Genomic DNA, 14569 nt, shown 5'->3' on the forward strand with positions numbered 1-14569 from the left:
ATTGGCACAGGGAAAATAGACAGGATTCATAGGTGATGTGGGAAGCCAATGATCATCCCCTCTGTTTAACTTTTCAAGAAGGTACTAAGTTCTTGAAAATCATCATGAGGGCTAGACACGTTAAGGTACAGCTGCATATCGTCAGCCTAAGTATGATATTGCAAACCAAAATGGGTGAAAAGTGTGAGTAGGGGTTCTATGTAGACATTAAATAGAAGAGGAGAGGGAGGAGACCCTGAGGCACCCCACAAGTCACAGGGATAAGAGATTAAAGTAAAGGTCCCAACTTGACAGTCTGAGAGTTATTCAAGAGAAAAGCATAGAACCAGACATGTATAAACCATGCCCATCAGGTTTTGAAACCTATAGAGAAAAATAACATGATCCACCATATTAAAGTCTAGTGAGAAGTCAAGTCAAATTCTTTGTAGACAGGAGGGTACATTCTGTGGCAGTAGCTTAGAGCGTTCCATCAACCACCTTTATGAAAGAAATTGTCTCTAGCAAAAAAGCCCAGATAGGCCGCCAACAGAGGTTGTGCATTGTGCATCTGCGATAAACATTTCAATGCTTGGCTCTGTGACAGATGGCCAAGCAATTAAGTAAGAGTGCCTGCTAGATAACTGGAAAGACCAGTAGTGCCAGGCATGGACAGAAGATAGGTTATGTGGATATTCCGTCTGTTCCTGATATTATTATGGATACTTTTAAAGCCCCTCTGTGTCATGGCTCGCTCCCTTCGCTCCCTTTCCCGCCACTTGGGGGCATGTTTTGGGGTTTATTCCCTACTGGACATTTCCTCCGAACCTTATGCTACAGTGCTGTGATGAATTGGGAGCGCTAAAACCTTATTTTCCAAGTTACTTCCCTTCTGGATACATTCCAGGTTTTTGGCAACCAGCTTGCTACTTTAGTCTAATGACTATGCTTCCCAGAATGCCTGGCTCACTGCTTCACCTCCTGCCTTGCAGGACAAGGTTGGATGGAGGATAGGCAACACCTGTGGCTGCAGGTGCAGCAGGCGGCACACCTGAGGGGTGTGCTCGTTAAACAGCTTTAAAAGCCTCAGTTTGCTTCAGTCCAGCGCTGGTCATTGTTGCAGTGTTCCTGTTGTGACTGGTCCCTTGTTCCTGGTTCCTAGCTTTTGTGCCTAGTTCCTAGTTCCTTTTTCTTGTTCCTCTGCCCTGGATTTCGGATTTATGTGCTTAATTGATTTCTGCTTTCTGGATTTCCCTTTCTGTCTTCCTCTGTCTGCAGGCAGCCTTTCTCTGTGCTTTACCCTTTGATGCAGCCCAATTTGCCTGTGTTCTCTATTTCTTCAATGCTGTCCTTTGCTACTGAAAAACTTGATGCATTAGTCTTTCCCTTTATAGATTTAGCTTCCTGCCTTTTCTCCTTGGATGGGTGGGAGAGGTTTCCTTTTGTGATATCATTTTCCCTGCTCCTGATCCTTACTTTCTATTGGGATCCATTCCATGTTTTCCATTGCACTTCTGCATTTATTTCCCATTGATTATTAGGTGTGGGGTGCTGTTGCAACTAGCCCCTGTGTGAATGCCTTTTGTTTTCCTCACTATTCTATAATCACAATTCCTATTTGCCCCTTGACTTGGGTCTTATGTGTTTAGTTATCCTCCACCCTTTGCTGTTATAGCCTTCTGGGTCCCTGTTTGATCAACTGGGTTTGTGGGTTTACTGACATTCAAATGGTCTTTCCGGTCCTCGTGAGTACTGTTTCTTATTCAGTATCATCCAGAGTGTCAGCTCACAGATCCTGTCCCTGCTTGCCCTCTATGCGGGCTTAGCGCTGTCAGTATCTGTAATAGCATAGTGGGTAAGGAGTTTGCCGACTTACCTTTCAGTCATAAGGAGGTTCTAAGTGCTTACCCCACATCCCTTTTCATATATAGGTATTATTGTTTCACTCTATTTGCACTCCTGGGTTTTAGTATACACGAGTCTTGGGTATTGTATGCACGTTGTTAGATTCAAAGTTGCTCACTGTGTGATTCAGTGCACATTTCCCTTGCCATATTCATTGCCTTCCTCCTTTCTTAACACTCTGTTAATCAACAAGCAATGCAGGGTACCAATCGTTCACTTTCTTAACAACACACTTTCCATCAGGCCAGTCTTGAGTCTTTGGCACCTATGGTCACCCCCAGTGCGTCCATGAAACTGGCGTGCAACATGGCACATCATCAATAGGACAAACCTAACCTGTTGGTAAACCATGTGGTGCATCTGACAATTTATCATATTTACCCAAACAGTTAAAACAAATGACTGCTTCCTTCTTGGAGATAAGCCACATGTTAAGACTGCTTCAAGAGACATGATGCAGAGACGTATAAAACGTGGATAAATACCTGGCCATTATAAGCACCCTTTCTAACACATTGGGCAGAGGCAGATTTATGAAGCAGACTGGAACTCCTTATGTGGTATTAGCATAATTGATCTAAAAATATTTCAGCTAAAACATTTGATTGAAATGTTTTGACCTTTTTTTCTATCAAGTCTAAATATATATATATGAGAGTGGATAAGTGTATAGATCAGGTTGAGGGGAAGTGGGGGAGGGGATTTGTGGGGGGTTTCTGCCTGCATTTTAGACCCAACAAAGGTCATATAGATTCGATCAAATGTGATTAGCTCAAATGTTTTAGATCAAATAGACACAAACCCCTTATCTGGCTCCTTAGACCTGTATTTATGGCAACCCCGTAACTATGCTCCATATAAAAGCAATGAGCCCGAAACCTAAGGCTATGGCTATGGTTAGGAGCCCTTGTTTCATGCGATGCGATGCGAGGGCCACATCTGTAGGGCTTCATGCACAGACCCCTTGTGCTTCCACCCAAGGTGGCTGTGTTATCTCTACCCAGACTAGTCTACCACCTGTTACTATTACAGAGGGCCTAATACCCTCACACATGCCTCTAATCACGAAGCATTACCAGGGCCCAGCGTACACTAAAATAACCTAGCTCTATAACATGGGGGGGTGCAGAGAGGCCTTAGCCAATGGTCCAAGAATGAGGAAAGAATGCTGATGTGTGCCTAACCCTTTAGAAGGCTGGGGAGAACATACTTTGATCTGCTGTTTTAAGGGTCTAACGCAGTGGTCCTCAAACTACGGCCCGCGGGCCACATGCGGCCCACGGAGCGCATTTACCCGGCCCGCCGGGTGTTTTAGCCTCAGGACATCCTTGTGTTTCCGAAAGATGCTTTCGGAACACAAGGATGCCTCTGAGAAGTCCCTGTGGCCCGCTTTTACTTTAAAAACGCGGGGACCGCTGGGAGTAGGCGCACGCAGCGACGTCACTGACGTCCCATGCGTGCGCACGCCCATGGAAACCGAGGCGGAGAAGCGGAGAAGAAAGGACGCGCGCTGGAGGTAAGTGTTTACCAGCGGCGCATTCCTTCGGTGTTCTGACCACCGGTCCTGCTATGGCCGGAGCAGTGGTCAGAAGGGATGTCCCGATACCAGTATCGGGACTGATACCAGGCATTTTTATGGTATCGGGGACTCGTTTAGAGTCCCCGATACCATGCCCGGTACATGAGCCCCGCAATGTGGGGGGAACTATACTGTCAATATAATGTGGGGGGAACTATACTGTCGACGTAATGTGGGGGAACATACTGCCAGCCTAATGTGGGGGGAACTATACTGCCAACCTAATGTGGGGGACTATACTGCCAGCCTAATGTGGGGGAACTATACTGCCAGCCTAATGTGGGGGACTATATTGCACCTAATGTGGGGGAATGTTGCTGGTATATTGTTTTTATTGGTATTTTACTAATAGCAATTTGGAATCCCTAGGAAACAATGATGTCAAGAAAGAGAAAAATTGACTCGGAGTGTAGGATATTCAAAGAACAGTGGACTTATGATTACTTTTCCATACAGTACAAGGAAAGAGCTGTGTGTCTGATATGCCAGAATATAGTGTTTGTGTTCAAAGAATACAATTTGCGTCGACACTATGAAACTCAACATAAAGATAAATATGATTGTTTGGTCGGAGAAGTGAGAAAAGATAAAATATCAAAACTGAAAAATACATTGACAGCTCAGCAAAATACTTTTGTGAAGCAGAAGCAGCTAAATATTTCATCACTGAGAGCAAGTTTTCAAGTTGCCAAGCTAATAGCGCGCACTGGCAGACCATTCGTGGAGGGAGAATTTGTTAAAGAATGCCTTCTTTCTGTTGCCAAAGAGATGTGTGCAGAGAAGGCCGATTTATTTAGTACAGTGAGTCTTTCAGAACCTACACTTACACGGAGGATTGAAGAAATGGGAGACAATCTGTATCAGCATTTGCAAAACCTGACAAAAAAACTTTCCTATTTTTCCTTGGCACTTGACGAAAGCAATGTTGTTCGTGATTCTGCACAACTTTTAATTTTTATTCGTGGGACGAATGACAATTTCAAAGTCACAGAAGAGCTTGCTGCACTGCAAAGCATCAAAGGAACAACTACAGGAGAGGATATCTATGAAAAGGTTTGCCAAACTTTGAATGGTTTGGAGCTGGACTGGGCTAAACTAGCCAGTGTGACAACTGATGGTGCTCCTAGCATGGTGGGGTCTAAGAAAGGAGTAATTGCTTGCATTAACCAAGAGATGGACAAACATAATTATTCTCATCCAATAGCCATACACTGCCTCATCCACCAACAAGCGCTGTGTAGTAAATCACTGAAGTTTGACTCTGTTATGACAATTGTGGTATCTAGTGTTAACTTCATTAGAGCTCATGCACTAAAGCACAGACAATTTCAGGAATTTCTGTCTGAGCTAAATGCTGACTATGGAGATGTTCTGTACCACACAGAAGTCCGTTGGCTGAGTCGAGGGAGAGTTTTGAAACGTTTCTATGACTTACTTCCACAGATTACAGCTTTTCTTCTTTCAAAAAACAAAGAAGTACCAGAGCTCAATGATGCAGAATGGAAATGGCACCTTGCCTTTCTAACAGATGTAACAGAGCTACTCAACAGTTTCAATGTGCAACTTCAAGGAAAAGGGAAGCTCATCTGTGATATGCAATCACATGTCAAAGCATTTGAAGTAAAATTAGGCCTCCTCATCAAACAAGTGAAGGAGGAAAACTTCTGCCATCTACCCACAACTCAAAATCTGTTAGCGGAAAAACCATTGGTTGCATTCTCAAACAAAACATGTGTGGATTCACTAGAAAAATTGCAAAAGGAGTTCCAATTTAGATTTAAAGAGCTTCATCTCCATGAACAGGACATACAGCTTTTCCGTAACCCATTTTCTATTGACATTGAAAATGTGGATACAATTTACCAAATGGAACTGGCTGAACTGCAGAATTGTGACTCTCTGAAAGACGCATTCAAGTCAAGCAGCATTCATAGTTTCTATGCATCTCTCCCTTCCGAGACATATCCTCATCTCAGGAACCATGCACTCAAAATGGCAACCATCTTTGGCAGCACTTATGTCTGTGAACAGACTTTTTCCAGAATGAAACATCAGAAATCTCCAACCAGATCTAGACTAACGAATGAACACTTGCATCACTTGTTACGACTAGCAGTGACAAATATGGAACCAGACATTGACCATCTCGTTAGCCAAAAGCAGGCCCATAGTTCCCATTGAAATACTGGTAAGTTTGTTGATTTAACTTTACTTGTTCTTCATTTTAAATATTGTATTTATTGTATTTATTCCCGTTTTGTTTCTTCACTTCAAAATAAGATATATGCAGTGTGCATAGGTATTTGTTCATAGTTTTTTTTTTTAACTATAGTCCGGCCCTCCAACGGTCTGAGGGACCGTTAACATGGCCCCCTGTTTAAAAAGTTTGAGGACCACTGGTCTAACGCATGGCAATAAAAACTCATATAAAAGATCACTGGCCGAGGGCCTGATTGGAGTCCTAGGAGTCAACAATATTACATTTGAACGGTTACCCAGTGTGTGTATTTTATTGGACGGGATGTTCTGGAGAGGATTGAGGTTTTTGCGTTACAAACCAGCATTTTCGTTCTTGTATTTTGAATTGTCGTGACGCTTTGCTACTAAAAGGGATAAAGGTGTACGAGGACACTAGGTTCAGTGGATCTTTTTGTGGAATTAGTCCCAGAGAGTAGTGCACATGGGCCAAATCACATGTTCCTGCTGTTGTGCACTACATCACTACATCCACTTAGTTAAAGACTTGTCCAGGGCAGAACTGGAGGAGACGCTCAGACATTCCACCACTTATTGATTGATTGATTTGGCATTTATATAGCGCTACGAACCCTCAGGTATCTGAGCGCTGCTTATTATTACCCACGGTGTGTGGTGCTCATTTATCGACCTCGGAAGGATGAAAGGCTGAGTTTGGCCCTTGCCGGGATTCGAACCTCCGTTAGCAGGATCTGCACGGGTGTCAAAGCGAGCGCTCTACTCGCTGTGCCACTTGACCGGATAATATGGCCTATCCAAACAAGCATCTGAGAAGGTGTATGCCAGCGTTACGCAGGTCCCTCCTGAAAATCCTCTTTAAGGATTAGCAAGAATGCTAAAGTGAGGGACGATGGGCATGCAGGAATGCAGAATGATTTTATGAAATTACTAAGTTGGAACGTGGCTGGGGTGTATAATAAGAAATAGGATCCTGAGTGGAAAGATTGGTTGAAAAGGTTTAATGGGATTTGCTTACAAGAGACCTGGCTAAAAGAGGACTCATTTCTACCTGAAATCTCTTGTGAATATTGGGTGTTTTCCTCTGCAGCACATCAGCAAGGGTCAGGGAACCCAAATAAAGGCACTGTAAGTTTTGTACCTCCCTACGCGACCAAAGATAGCTACAAGTGATAATGACGAGGTATTAGCCATTTGTTTGGTCCTCCGTAATGGCTCCAGTGATATGCCTATTATTTTCAATGTGTACTTATACCCAAAAGAGAATGTTACAAATGTCTTTGCAGCCAATAGTTGGTTAGCAAAATTGATTACATCTGTCACAATGAGAGCATTATTACTATGGGAGATTTCAACGCCCAGTTGGGTCAAAGCAAAGAACCAGATATAGGGCAGAAACATTTAGAAATAGCATGTGGCATTCCGGAGCAGAACCTGTGCCTGTAGGTAAGAGACACACGTGGGCCTATGCTAAATTCTTTTCTGCAACATTTCTCTTTAGTTGAACTGAACAGGGAATGTGTAGGTGACAATCCTCCCAAGGCACCCTTCAGCTCTGGTGCCAGAGAATCCTTAATAGATTACTGTCTGATCAATTGCTTTGACTATCTCTTTCCTGATAGATTGCTATCTATATTAGACATGAATGTGGCCATAATGTTTTTGTTCTGCCTTGAAAGTTGGAGGCAGTTAATAGCTATATTTCTGAGAAGCAGGAACCAGATTTTAAATAATCTTGTTCCATAAGATTGTCTAAAGAAAGGTTAGCTGTGATCTTGAGGAATGAAGAGTTGAGTAAATGGGCTACATTTATGTGCTCTATGCTAGGCCCTTCAATTGCAATAATACCAAGCTTAATTTCCAGCGAGTGCCGTAGGAGGTCAAGCCATGCAACCAAATCTATGGTTAAAAGGTGACAAGATGCTCCTTGGTATGATGGGGATTGCCTCTAGGCAAAAAGGGAACTATTTGACATGTAAAAAAGCAAAAGCATAACTTCGGATAAATTATACAATCTCTAACCAACAAACTTATAAAAACATTACTAAAATAAAAGAAAGGTTTGTATATTGAGTCACAATAGGACTTGTGATGGTCAGAGCCAACAACATAAATGGATTCTGTGGCCTTGTGGCACAAGGATTTGAGAATAGGATAAGTGAGGATCATAGCCTAATCTCTCCAACAGTCTGGGTGATCCACTACAAGCAGATCCTGTTTAATGAGAATGCAGAGGCATCTATACTTATATGGAAGTCCAGATTTCCCTTAAGTAGTGTTGTTTGTACGCTGTAAGATGTATTCAGGACAATCTCTGGTAGCAAAATAGGTAAAGACCCTGGTCCCAATGTTATAGGGTTGGATGTATATCAATTGTTCCAGGAATGGTGGGCTCCTATTTTGGTGGCTCTATTCAACATGATTGCCCAGAGCTCAGTTTTCCCGGTATCATGGAGCAAGAGTGTAACTGTACCATTATACAAGACGGGGTTGCCTAGTGATCCCCATTGTAATCGGCCAATACCTCTTCTTGATAGTGCCTGCAAGAATTTTGCAAATTGTCTGGCTTTAAGATTGGTGGAGTGGGCTAAGGCAAACAATATACTGCCAATCTATCGAGCTGGTTTTGAAAAAGGGTTTAGGACAATTGATCACTGCTTATTTCTTAATACCATGCTCGAAAAATATGTTTAATTAGGCAGGGTCTGGTATATGCAGCCTTTGTAGACCTGGACAAAGCTTTTGACTCCCTATACCTTGCAATTTGGTGGAGCAAATTATACAAACTATGGTTCCCCGTGGGATTATTGTAGCTGATGATTTGCCTGTATTGGCCACAGTTCATAGCAGTAGATGCCACCAATAAGGGTGTTAACCTTTAGCCCCAATGCCATTTTTCTGTGCCTGATTTAATCCTCTTTGTCAGCAAGAAATAATAATCTCACCATTGCTAAATGGATCCAGCTAGCCTGCACTCCTCTACGCTGACTTTGTTAGATCTGATACCTGTGGGATTAGGCTGCAGTCTCAACTACGGGTTCAGGTAACGTGACCACGAGTTACCTCTTTCAAAATCTAAATTTGTTGTCTTTGGTAAAAATAGCACTAAATATGTATGGTCAATCAATAGTATCGAGGTTGCAGGCTCTTATAATTACCTGGGGCCCGCACCTTATATGGTGGAAAAAAGACTGCATGTGCAATTGGGTGGCTTGACTAGGTTCTATTATAAGTTTGTGGGACGCCGTTTGGATAAGTGCATTAAGGTTATAGAGTCCAAAGTATACTCTGTCGTGCTGAACAGATGTGAAATATGGAAGCACATGGATTGTGCTGCATTGGATTGTATACACATGGTTTACTGAGGAAGATATTGGGTCTTGGGCCTAGCATGCCAGGGGAGGCATTACGGATGGATAGAATTAGGCTCCTTGTGGACGAAAAGTCTTAGACTTCTTTTTGAAAGTATCCACTAATAGCTCTGAAAACCCAAACATCATAAATGCTATGGGGGAAATAAAGACTCAGTTCCAGCACGTAAATTATTCCTGGTTTAAAAAGTGTGCTACCATTTGTAAGAGCGTAAGAGCGTAGATTTTATGCAGCCTAAGAATGGTGGAATAAATAAATTGGACCTAAAAAAGAGATCGAAGATGTTAAAATATGACAATGCGATCAGGCGTATTTGGAGCTTGAGCTCTTTAAAATATTTTGGTGACTCTCACCATATGGCTCTTGAAGGAAATACAACAACTAAACTGTGGTCTCAAGAACACATGCAAATTATCTTAATGCTAAAAATGAATGGTTTACCTTTAAGGGGATGCATTTCTTGGTTAACTAACAATAGGCTCTGCACCTGCACCGAAGATTCATCCCTTTTTATGTTTATTTGAAGTGTGTTTATCGATCTAAGGAGACAGTGGCTTAGGGGTAATATTATTCATAGCAATATTAGAACTAGAGCAGAGGCGATGTCGTTTTCATTGTGTTGTGATGACATTAGTATTAAAGTGGATATTTGTTAATATGTTAAAGCTGCTTTTAAAGACTCTGTAGACAATTTAATCTACTTTTAGAAAGTATTTATGTAGATTGCATTTAAATAGTTTTAGAGACATATCTATTGTGTTGTTTTGTAGTATATTATGTACTGTATTGTCAAGCTAATGGCGATAGCCAAATAAAAATGGATTTCTCTTTCAATTTCATCTTGAATAGTTAGATGATTGACTATTGTATCTTTCAATCCTTTGTAGACAGGAGGGTGTATTCTGTGGCTGTAACCGACAGCATCAACATAGTGTACTGATACAAAATACTAGCTGCTGTTCTCTTTAGGCTATATTTCACATCACCACCATCACAACAACCAGCATCTCATATATTATAATAAATTCACACAAATGCCTAGTCAGCTACCTAGTCTGATTCGGATTGGCAATTAACAACAAATGAGTAATTCATGACATATTTCGCCACATGAGCCCAACATGTTTCGTTCCATAACTTTAATCTTGTATTGTCAGAGGAACTTCTTCAGGGAAACGGCGGTATAACAGGGAGTATTAACCATTCAGGTAATCAAATTACATCATTTATGGAAAAGTGTTCAAAAGTCAACATCCTGCAGAGGTTTTTTTTACTGAACCTCAATCTAGACACTTAAAAGTAATGTACATGTCTTCAGTATGGGTGTGTAACTATCAATCAATAGGCTGCACACTGATTTAAATAACTTGCATTACCATTCAATGGGCCTCATTACGACCCAGGCGGTAAGGGGTTTACGGCAGCGTAAACAGCGCCGACCCTTACCGCCTGAGTACGAGGTCCCTTAGCGCCATGGAGCTTTTAACACCTGCTTTTAGCAGGTGTTAAAATCCATGGCGCTAAGGGACCATGGAGTTAATTACGCCACCGTAATTTACGGTGGCGTAATTAACGCCTTCCCCACTCCCATTATGCCCTATGGGGCGAAAATGGGAATGGGGAAGGGTAAATGGGGATTGGGGACTTACCGCCCCGCCGACCTCGGAATGGGGCGGTAAGTCCGCCTACCACCATGGCGTAAACGTAGTTTACGCCATGGTGGTAAAGTCACGGCCCAGGCGGTAACTTACCCCCTGGGTCGTAATGAGGCCCAATATCTATCTACTAGTTACGCACTCATGTCAACGTAGTACTTCACCAACATATCTGGAAGTTAAAATGTAACTTTTCATATCAGGGGTATCTCTACTCGATCGATCTGTCACTTACTCCAATTATGAGCAGAGTCTCAGTTTTTAAAGCACCCTAATAAAAAGCAGAAAATTATGTTCAGTATTCTAATCTTCCGTAAAAGTCACAAATTGCATCATGTCTGTTAGTTGACTTACTTCATTCTGACTTGTTCAGTGACACTGCTAATTCCTTTTATTCGACGAGCAAAAGCGAACTTCCTGACAACTCTCCGCTCATCAGTCAAAATGAAACTGATTCCAATTATACAAGTAACGTCTGTGCCGTGTCACAAATCTTGACCTTAAAAAGTAAATAAAGCATGACTATGGTCAGATGTGATGTCAGGCAGGGTACTTTAAGGGGTGAGGCACTAAAATGTGCTCACCTACAGCTGATCTCATATACACAAGTAACCCTCTTGTGTTGCTGGCCGAGTTCAACTGCATACAAACATCAGTTTAGGAAACCTTAGCGCTTAAAATGTTCTTGTAACAGAGTCACATGATTTCATATCACGTTGCACAGCGTTAAGTAGCGTTGCCCTTTCTATATGAAAAGGGACTCAAATTCTCCTAGTAGTAGTATAACCATTGTGAATGCCATGTGTAGCCATCTTAAAATGGCATTTTAGAATAGTTGAACACGATTAGTTCCTATGTCACGTGTACTACATAAGTAATGACTACATAGTGTACTACATAGTCATTCACCAACCGTTATGAACACCACATATAGTCATCTGCAAATAATGTGCACACGTCATGTGCAATCAATTAAGGTAACTTGTATATCACCATGGCTCTAACTATCTAGTTTAGAACAACAAACGTCCATTAGTAAATCTTATTTTTTGTACTGCAGTCCATGAAAGCTCATCACATTTATGGCAAGTTGTAATAAAATTGACACTAAAGCTGCAGTGAGAATTTTATTCTCGATAAAACATTTGTGTTCACATATCCTGATCTTGATCTTCCTTTTGGTTTATCTGATGTATAATTTGCCCCAAGGGCACCTTATGCCATAAACAACCATAGAAGAGTTGCAATTATTAAACATATTCTGGTTCCAGGTTTTTGAGAGACCAATAAACCCCACCATACCTTTTGCAAAAAATCACCATGTCCCAACCTTCTGGGCCCACCAGAGCCCCTTACTGTCAGAGGCTTGTGCAACCTAAATTCAAATGCGCGAAAGCAGGAGGCACAAGCTTCCCAGTCATTGCAGCTAAGCAATGGAACTCCCTCCCACCTGCTCTGAGAGCTGAAGGTTCCTTCTGGGCCTTCCGCAGAGCCCTTAAAACCTCGCTGTTCGACTAATCTGCCACGAAACTACACTGCAACCTGTTTGTTACTTCTTGAATGTTGTCTGCCTCCGATTCCTTTGTAACATCATGCCTTCTCACCTTCGGAGCTCCATGTAACTGGTTCTACAGCGCCCTGATGCCTGAGGGCTTGTGCACGCCTTAAAAATGAAATAAATAAATAAATGTTAAGCTGTGAGCTCCTTTTTGTTTGGGGTCAAGAACTACAGTTACCGTAGGCTGCATGTCCTATTGCACTGTGCATGCCCCATGATTCAGTGATTGTCACTTGTTTCTGAGGGATTAACGAGATATAATTTCTTGTTAACAAATATTTATGGTTCTTATCTGTCTTGTATGCAAAACATGGTCTTTTAGGGGAACTTGATCTCCTTCTTGAACTCCCCAGTTTTTTCTGATGATTTTATTTACTTGGTTTGATAGATTAGTAAATGTACTTACAAATAGAATATCATCTCTTCAAGGTTGTTTTTCATTGTATTCCAATAGGGCATCTCTATTATTGTTTTTGCCCTTTTGAAAGCACTGCGTTTTGAACATTTTGAATAGGCCCTCTGTACCAGTTTCATACTCAAAATCTGGGCTTCTCTTAGGAAGTCATCTTTAGTCAAGCTATTCCTTTTTAAATGTAAATACTGGCCCACTTGGAGATTTTCTTTGAGATGTTTGGGATGACAGCTAGAAAACAAGATGAGAGAGTTCCTATCTGTTGTCTTGTGATATGGTTTTACTTTGAGACCATGGCTACACTAGTCGAGCCAAATCGTTATGAACCCGTAGGCCCTTTAAGACGTTGTAACAGTATCTGAGGTGGATGGGATGCAGATCTTACTCATATATCAATAATCAGACCACTCAGGAAGTTGCCAAAAACACAACTGTTTTCATTGCAATCTGTTAAAGCAGGGTGTCCAACAGACATCAACGGACACCGCACAAGCATTCTCTCAAACATGGTGCATAAAAATCACAGCTTTATACTAATAATTCGTCATCACAAAGGTCATACTACGTGGCAAAATAAGAAAACCTACGGGGGTTTGTTGTAGGATCAAGGAGAACATCTAAGTATACTTCTATGGGGTATAGGGTTGTGATTGGATCTCTAAGGTCAGGTGGACAGCTATGCCCACCCCTAGTGCAAGTCATCTTCGTGTCATACTAATATACACAACGTTCTTCTCAAGCTATAGGACTCTCTGCTATGTGGCCCTCTATGATTGGTTGGCATGATTGTACCCTTCTGGAATAATCCACTCGCTAGCAGCACAAAAGCTGTTACCTCTGGGGCTGGAGGGGTTGGCCTGACCAAGCCTCCCTACATAATTAGCCCAACCTCCATCATCACTCCTGCGGTATGCCATTCAATTAGTTCTTTTGAACTCGGCCTTGCAAAGGATCACGGACTTATCTTCTGGTCTCGGTGTAGCTCACCCCAAAGTCTATTTTCATCTGGCCATGTGACTGGAGACCACGCTTTGAGCACCTTCATTGTATTTAATACTATTAAATGAATAAAACCTGGCACTTCTAGTGTTTTTCCATCACACCTCAAATAGGAGCTCGGCTCGCTTTTCACATTCATTGTACCTTCTCGAGTAGGTAACCAAGTTTTTGGCGGCCTCAACTCTTGACACTGGGCCAGGCTAGCTTTCTCAAATCTTCCTTTGCTGTCAGCTGTTTTATTCTACTGCGCCACACTTTCAGCCCTTCCATTCACGGGGTCCAAGTTTGCTAAAATGCGTTGTGGAACATCCAGATTCTATATATATATGGCACTGCCTACAGTCTATGCACTACGTATAGCCAGCCTTAAGATTACTTCATCTACTTGCGTTACAGCATCTGTACAATTGTGAAATGGTTTTGCCTTTTCGTCAGTGCTTCTCCACACGTGCAATCTGTATTTTTCTCCCAGAATGTTGCTTCATTCTTTACCTTGCCATCAGGTTCTTTAGCATCTCTTCTGGGTGTGTCATTTCTACTACATGTGATGTCACCAGTTTTCTCTTTCACTCGTCTTCATGCTTCTTCTGGAACTTCCTTCAGAACACTGTCAATTCTCTGCGGGTACGTCATATAGGGTTTTCTCAATGGATACCTTGTTTCAAGGACTTTTCGCGGTATAGGTACCATTGCTGACGTTGAACATGTTGCAATTTCCAGCTGCCAACATATAGGCAGAATGGGGGCGGTACTTCCGGTAGAGGTACTTTGCTCCTTCTCTACAGTTAGGTCCAGAAAAATGATGTTGTCTTTACTGAAACTCATAAGAGAATTTCAAAAAGCGGATTTCAGTTGTTAAGCCGCACAACAAATTCATTCAGCTCATCCATTTTTCC

At 42.0% G+C, this 14569-nt stretch overlaps 1 protein-coding gene across 1 annotated transcript; it reads left to right on the forward strand.

The window, feature by feature from the left end:
* The first annotated feature begins 3838 nt into the window (after positions 1 to 3838).
* LOC138563359 (general transcription factor II-I repeat domain-containing protein 2-like) lies at positions 3839 to 5644 on the forward strand. Its single transcript, XM_069642845.1, has one exon. The coding sequence runs from the start codon at positions 3839 to 3841 to the stop codon at positions 5642 to 5644; it is 1806 nt and encodes a 601-aa protein (XP_069498946.1).
* Positions 5645 to 14569: the final 8925 nt, after the last annotated feature.

The sequence above is a fragment of the Ambystoma mexicanum genome, chromosome 1p, assembly GCF_040938575.1.
Source record: "Ambystoma mexicanum isolate Mex_15411 chromosome 1p, UKY_AmexF1_1, whole genome shotgun sequence".
Taxonomy (NCBI): Eukaryota; Metazoa; Chordata; class Amphibia; order Caudata; family Ambystomatidae; genus Ambystoma; species Ambystoma mexicanum.

What these genes read in the sequence shown, in the direction of transcription:
- LOC138563359 (XM_069642845.1), top strand. Translation starts at nt 3,839, where the DNA reads ATGATGTCAAGAAAGAGAAAAATTGACTCGGAGTGTAGGATATTCAAA.